We start from the raw sequence: 7,169 nt of genomic DNA on the forward strand, positions 1-7,169 counted from the left end.
TAATCCACTCTTTGCACCAATTGTTAATTTTATCTAGATCTTCCTGAAGCTGGTTATTATTTTGCACACAAGTTACTTTGTTATGGATGACGCAGTCGTCGGCGAAAAAGCGTTTTTTTGAAGAAATCCCAATGGGAATGTCATTAATAAATATTAAAAAGAGTAAGGGCCCAAGTACGAACCCCAGGGGAACACCAGGAGATACATTTATTAAGGAAGATTCATGATCATCATGGACGTGACCTGTACACGGGAAAAAAGAAAGTCACGAATACATGCAAACGGTTATTGGTCGAGGCAAAAAGATGATAGCTTAGAAAGAAGGCGTTGATGGAGGACACGGCCAAACGCTTTGGAAAAAAAAAAAAAAAAAACTGCGTCAGTTTGGACGTGACATTCAAGATTAGTGTGCAAGTCATGGATGAAGTCGCAGAGTGGCGTTTCGCAGGAAAGTACCTTTTGGAAACCGTGCTGCTGTTCAAAGAAAAGAAATGGGATGATAGGTGCCTCATGATATTGGAGAAGAGGATATGCTCAAGTAGTTTGCAAGAAATTGAAGTCAATGAATTAGGGCGATAATTAGATGCGGAAGAGCGGCTGCCCTGTTTAAAGACTGGGAATTACCCTTCCCACCTTTTGGTCAGATGGAAGGCAGCTTTGAGATGAGGACTGAATGAAGATGAGTTTCAAATACTCACTAGAAATAACACGGGTGTTTCTTTTAAATTTTAGGGTTGATGTTATCGGTTCCAGCGGACGAAGTAAGTTTTAGTTTATCAATCAATGTTTTAACACCAGCGGAGTTAACGTTAATAGGATGCATGCGCTCGTAAAGCTCTTCAGGGAGAGTGGGGACGAAGTCCAAGCACTCGTTAGTAAACACTGATGAAAAGTATTCGTTAAACACAGAACTATCATGCTCGACGTTGCACATCCGACATTCCTAACTCTCCCCATCTTCCTAAACGTCCGTGTGTGTCCTAACACCAGAAACCGGAATTTTAAAGGTTAAAAACGGCACGTTGCGAATATGGAACGCGCACTTTCATGCAAAGCTGACGTCAAGTGACTCAAATCGAAAAACATGCATATTTACAGTATTGTTATCTCTTCTGGTGAAGGCTAAACAACCGTTGCATCCGTTTTCGCGCACGAAACGGTGACTCCCAGAGAAAGTAAGAACGCAGTGATTGTCTTTATTTTAACAATGTAAACACACTTGCAGGCGTGCGCTGATGAAGCCTCAAAATCAAAACTCTCGTAGTGTGATTCGTGACTGCTCCGGCTACTACCCAACCTCGTTGTCATGCCACTTTCTGCAAGCAAACACTAAAATTGCCAGTAAACACACAAAAGCGACATCGATACAATTATCTTGTAGAATATCACCTTATTTAATCATAACTGTTTCAATAGGCACTACAAGTTGTATTTATTTTAAGAAGCAAAATTTTTTTCGTGAGAAAAAACAAAATATCAATGTTAAGTCTGGTAACGTTGTAATTTTGCCGAATCATTGCCACATCTTTAGAAAAGTTCGACAAAAGTTGCGCCGAATTTTCGATTAAGGGGGGGGGGGGGAAGAGGGTCGGGTTTGCCCCCCCACTCAAAAACAAGTTGGTACGCCACTGCCTGGGACTCAAGGATACTCACACGCAACGTCATTGGCCAAGAAACTCCTTTGTTGCGGTGTAATTTCAAGGACAAAAACGATCATTTTCATTCAATCTCTCCTTTGCAAAATTTGATGACGTAACTCGGGGATCGCAGTACACCCAAGTGACGATATTTGAATGCGGTTCATAGATTGGACCCGAGCATTGCGTGGGCACTCGACTTGGGCTCGTGACAATTGCTAGCTCGAGAAGCATTCGGGTTGTGACCCGTGTCCAATCGCTGCAACGACGACAACAGCCGAGCCATAACAATGTCTGGAACTCAGCGCGTGTCCTGCGCTTTGCCAACCCCAGCGCGTGGCTATGATCAACACTGGCGGCATATAATCGGCTCCAGATCACGTGGCCGCTTGTTCTGGCTGCGAGTTGAGGGGGTGAACGCTGCTCGTTTTTCTTAATTTTTTTCTGGGACTTCTATTGCGTGGGGTGAAAAACGAATGCGTGTTTCATAGGTCATTAACTTCAGAGATCCGTTTTAAGCGGTATTTGTGCACAGTACAAAAATTGTTGCACAGCTCCTTTAATGTTGACCAGTCACCAAACGGCACACATGCTTCGCGCATACATGAGGTCCCCGAGCTTGCAGTGGAAGGCCTTGGTGAAGTCCGGCACGTTGAGGAGCGGCACGTTGCAGCGGTACTCGTGCGCCGCCAGCATGTCCTCGCGACCCCTCTCCCGCAGCAGGCGCAGGTTGACATTGGCGCAGAACAGCAGGCCCCGGTTGAGGAAGAAGAGCTGCTCTGGCGTGTACGGCAGCCCCGCGAGAGCCTCGTCGTACCGGTCTCCGCCAAGGTTCTTCACCAGCAGCCTGTAGGCGCGCAGGCTGATCTTGAGCCCCTCCGTATCGGCGGCCAGTTGCTCGCGACTCCACGTGTCGTTGTGAGCAGCCATCCCTGGCACCCTGGCGCTGGTGATCTCCCACTGGTCCGCGTAGCAAGTCAGGCCCCTCCGCATCTCCTCGCGGAACTCGGAGGAGCACCAGTGGTTCTCGTTGCCGGCCTCGTCGTAGTTGCAGCCCTCCGAGTCGAAGGCGCCCAGGACCTGCCGCGCCACCAGGGAACCTAGGGCGCCGTAATTTAGAGCCACGGGACCTCCATACGCGTATAATGGCACCGAGAGGACGGCCGGGTGGATCACCAGTCTGTTCTCATCCGCGTAGTAGCGGACGTCCACTTCCGACACGCGGTAGTGGTACGTCTGGTCGTCCTGGTGGCGATCCCGCAGTCCGCGCCGCATACGCGCGCTCTTTACCTCCTTGATGCGCAGCCAGGTGGCCAGGTAGTGCTCGTTCAGGTCCGGAAGTTCGGAGTCCAGACCGCGGGCGAGCGTGCTGTTTCGCATCCACTGCGGGAAAGCTATGAGACCGCGCATCTTCTTCAGCTTGGTCAGAGCCTTAGCTTTGGTGCGCTCGTCCATCCAGCGGACGCGTCGCACCGTTTCCGTGGTCACCCAGAGCACGTGGTCCACGATGGCCTTCACGTCATACTTGGGCTTGTCGAAGGCGGCGCCATGTTGCTGCACGTAGAGCGCGCTGTACACCGTGGGCATCAGCTCTTCCGCCTCGCGCATGCACACGCGCCACAGATTCAGCTGGCCCGCAGGGTCGCCATCCGTGGTTCCTTGACGCTCGAGGGCGTGCTGGGCCTTGCGCAGGGACAACGCGGCCTTAGGCCCCAGCTGCTGAACCAGCAGCCAGCCCAGGTAGTATACCAGGCTCTGCAACAGCTCGGGCTTTCGGATAAGTCTCGCTGCGGCCACCACGTGGTCTGGATGGTCCAGAAGCACCGAATCAGACGGCGACAGCCGATGGCCCGGCGATAGCTGCGCGTTGACGGCGTCCAGCCACAGGGACCCGTCATCCACGAACGTCATGGCTTCCAAGTCTTTGAAGCTTACCACTCGCCGGAAGTCTAAGCCTCGCTTGCGTGCACTGCGCCGCACGGCGGTCGCCTGGTCCTTGAGGTACTTCTCGCAGAGCGTGACGGCCGCTTCGATCTTCTCGGCTTGACCTGGGTCGCCCAGAAGCTCTCCCGCGAGCGCAGCCAGCTTGCGGAGCGCAGATTTTCTGGGCTCCCCCGCCGCATCCACTGCCCGATCTACGCCCAGGGAAGGCCCTCGGTCCACGGACACCAAGAGCTGCTCCTTGTCGTAGGGGCTGGGCCGGACGCCCAGGTAGATCAGCACGGGAATGTCCCACTGGAGGGAGAGACGCACTACCGTCCGCAGCAGGTCCAGCGACCGTGTACGGGACACCTGGAGCCACTGGAGCCCTACGAAGCCCATGAACTCCTTGAGAACTCGGATGCCGTCGACGTCCGCTTTCTCGACGCGCACGCACGCCTGGTAGACGTAGGCGAGCCGGTGGAAGGCGTCCTGGCTCCTCGCTGGAACTTGCGTGGAGATGAGGGCCTTCTTCTGCGACGCGACCACGTCGTCTGCGAGCTCCCGCATAACGACGCGGCGCAGCTCTCCGTCGCGCGCCGGGTGGCTCTTGATCCATCCGTCGCACACGAAGCGGTAGAAATTCTGACAGGGCGCGATCCGCGAGTTGACACTCGTGGAAATGGCCTGGCCCAGCGCCGCGCACTCAGAGGACTTGCAGGCAGGATGGGCTTTGACGTAATCCACACGTGGAGGCCCTAGGGCTATGAAGGACGAGATGAGGAAGCTGGCCAGCACCACTGCCGTCACCACGAGCCGGGGGCGATTCAGGTCGCAGACAAGCTGGTGAATGCGCTCTGGACGCCCCTCCGGACGCATGGCGTTTCTTGGAATCATCTTCCTCCTCTTTTTCCTCGTCTGATATGGTTCACCCACTCTATGAATCACCGCGCTGTGTGCAGGACATTGCGTCACCGTGGGGGTATCGAGTAGGCTAGCGCACACCAACTCGGAGTAAGTGGAGCGAAAGAACGGGCTGCAGAACACAGGGATCCTGGGTCCAATCCCCGCCACTACCCGTTTCGATCTGGGTGAGCATCGTACCGGCGTGCGGTCGTGTATCTGTAGTGTTTGATGTAAAGAAAGAAGAAGTGATGAGGTCAATAAAGAACGAAGAAAACGATGAGAAAGGTACTGCCATGTCGGCGTTCCCTGCTTTGCTTAAAGGGGCGATGCAACGATTTTTGTATTTTGCGCAAATACCGCTTAGAACGGATCTCTGACGTTAATGACCCGTGAAATACCCGTTCGTCTTTCACCACACGCAATCGAAGTCGCAGAAAAAAATGAAGAAAAACGAGCAGAGTTCACCCCCTCAACTCGCAGCCAGAACAAGCGGCCACGTGATCTGGAGCCGATTATATGCCGCCAATGTTTATCAGCCATGTGCTGGGTTTGGCAAGGCACAGGACACGCGCTGAATTCTAGACATTGTTATGGTTCGCTGTTGTCGTCATTGCAGCGATAGGACACAGGGCACTACCCGAATGCTTCTCGAGCTATCGATTATCACGAGCCCAAATCGAGTGTCCACGCCATGCTCGGGTCCAATCTATGAGCAGTATTCAAATATCGTCACTGGGCGGTACTGCTACCGCCCAGCTACGTCATCAGGCTTTGTGAAGGAGAGATTGAATGAAACCACTCGGCTTTGTCCTCAAAATTACAGCGCAACAAAGGAGTTTCTTGGTCAGTGGCGTTGCGTGCGAGTATCCTTGAGTCCCACTATAGTGCCAGTAAGCTCGTGTAAAGTGAAAAACATTCCAATTGAATATCGTTGCACCGCCCCTTTAATCAATCGGCTACACTACAGTATCACTACCACGTGATGCACGTTAAAAACCCAAGGCTAAGCAGCTGTATTGCACTGGCTAAATTTATCTTCTACAGTGGGTAACAATGTCGCCATGTCCTGCTGTATAAACAACTGACGACTAATTTGTTTTTGCTTTGCGTCACCGTGGCAATACGACCGACTGTGCCGATGCAGCTGAAGCACGATGCAAGAATGTGTTTCTTGCATCGTGAGCGGAGCATCAAATTTTTCTACCTTCAGTAAATACAGCCTAGAATTATTCTTTGACATTTATAACCTATTAAACAGATGTTTTTTTTTTTGTTTTTGTTTTTCCTTTACGCAGCGGCAGTCGCAGAAAAAAATCCGAGAAAAACGAACACCGTTTAACCTCCTCAACTCACACCCAGAAAACGCGGAACCTATCCACATGGTGAGGTTGGTAGAGCAGAGGGCGCGCACTGAGTTCCATGAACTGTTATTGGCCATTCCCGTCTTCTAGAGATTGGACACGAGCCACTACCCGAATGCATGTCGAGGCATTGATTGGTCACGAGCCAAAATCGAGTTCCTACGCAGTCTTCGTGTCCACTGCATGAGCAGCATTTAAATATCGTCACAGCGAAGATCGCAAATCTTGATGACGCACTCCTGTAGATCGCATTGTTGTCACTGCCCCCGCAGCTCCGTCACTAAGTTCCGCGAAGGAGAGACTGAAAGAAAACTTACGCTTTTATTTTTGGAATTCCCCCGCGACGATGACGCTTCTTGGTCAATGGGGTTGCGTTCAAGTATTCTTGGGTCCCACTAGTGTCAGTAAGCTGGTGTAAAGTAAGAAACGTTCCTATTCAATATGATGCACAGCCCCTTGAAGACAACTGGCGAACCACACTTGTAAACAAAAGAGATTAATCTCAGTCATACTTGAAGCACGTTCAAAGAAGCAGCAGAGAAAGTGAGTAGAGTTATACCATTAATTAAGCTATGCTAGAGCCATTAAATACGCTTAAAGCAGTATCGGCACTCTTTTTCCCGATATTGTGGGCGCCGTTATCCTGGTGCTTATAGTACAGAGCAGACGCAACCGCCGATCGTCATGATCCAAATGTGCGACTTCCTCAGCATTAGATTCGGTGTTAGGAAGCAAGCCCCGAGATGAGTAAGTGTCGCTACTTTGAAGCGTAGCTTACTTAGTAGCACTAAGCGTACGCTTAGAGTATCGGCACTCTGTTCCCCGATATTTGTTGTCGGCATCGCCATCTTGGTGCTTTGAACAGAGCAAACGCAACTGCCCATCGTCATAATTCAAAAGTGCGACTTCCCCAGCATTAGATACGGTGTTAGGAAGCTCATGTAATATTGCTTCGCTCTGTCCCAAACTGTTTAAACATTTGTAGAAAACGGAAGGGCGTTTGTTTGTTTGTTTGTTTTCTTTTTTTCTGTTTTTTTTTTTTTGTGTGTGTGATTTCAGATAAAGTTTTAGATAACTGGCAACCATTATTTTAAGCACCAGGGTGGGTAAGTCTCCTTGCTCTGAAGCGTAGCTTGTTTAGTAGCTCTAGATATCCACTTTTAGATCCTTGCCCCCGTAAATCACCGCACTGTGTGGGGTGTGTGTATGTTTCCATAGCCTAGAACTTAGCCTCAACGGGTGACGAATCTCCGAGCTGTAGATGAGAAATTTAGCCAGTGCAGTACAACGGCTATAGCCTGGGGTCTTTAACGTGCACCACGCAGTAGTGATACACGACCGCACG

General features: G+C 51.0%; 1 protein-coding gene across 1 annotated transcript; it reads right to left on the reverse strand.

Annotated features, from left to right (window-relative positions):
- Positions 1-2,210: 2,210 nt before the first annotated feature.
- LOC8026419 (neprilysin-1-like) lies at positions 2,211-4,436 on the reverse strand. Its single transcript, XM_002403551.3, has one exon. It carries the CDS (start codon positions 4,434-4,436, stop codon positions 2,211-2,213), a length of 2,226 nt encoding a protein of 741 aa, XP_002403595.3.
- Between the last annotated feature and the right edge of the window lie 2,733 nt (positions 4,437-7,169).

The sequence above is a fragment of the Ixodes scapularis genome, unplaced genomic scaffold, assembly GCF_016920785.2.
Source record: "Ixodes scapularis isolate PalLabHiFi unplaced genomic scaffold, ASM1692078v2 PGA_scaffold13__105_contigs__length_92229423, whole genome shotgun sequence".
Classification (NCBI taxonomy): Eukaryota; Metazoa; Arthropoda; class Arachnida; order Ixodida; family Ixodidae; genus Ixodes; species Ixodes scapularis.

Coding starts and splice junctions, on each gene's coding strand:
- LOC8026419 (XM_002403551.3), bottom strand. CDS start 4,436: ATGCGTCCGGAGGGGCGTCCAGAGCGCATTCACCAGCTTGTCTGCGAC.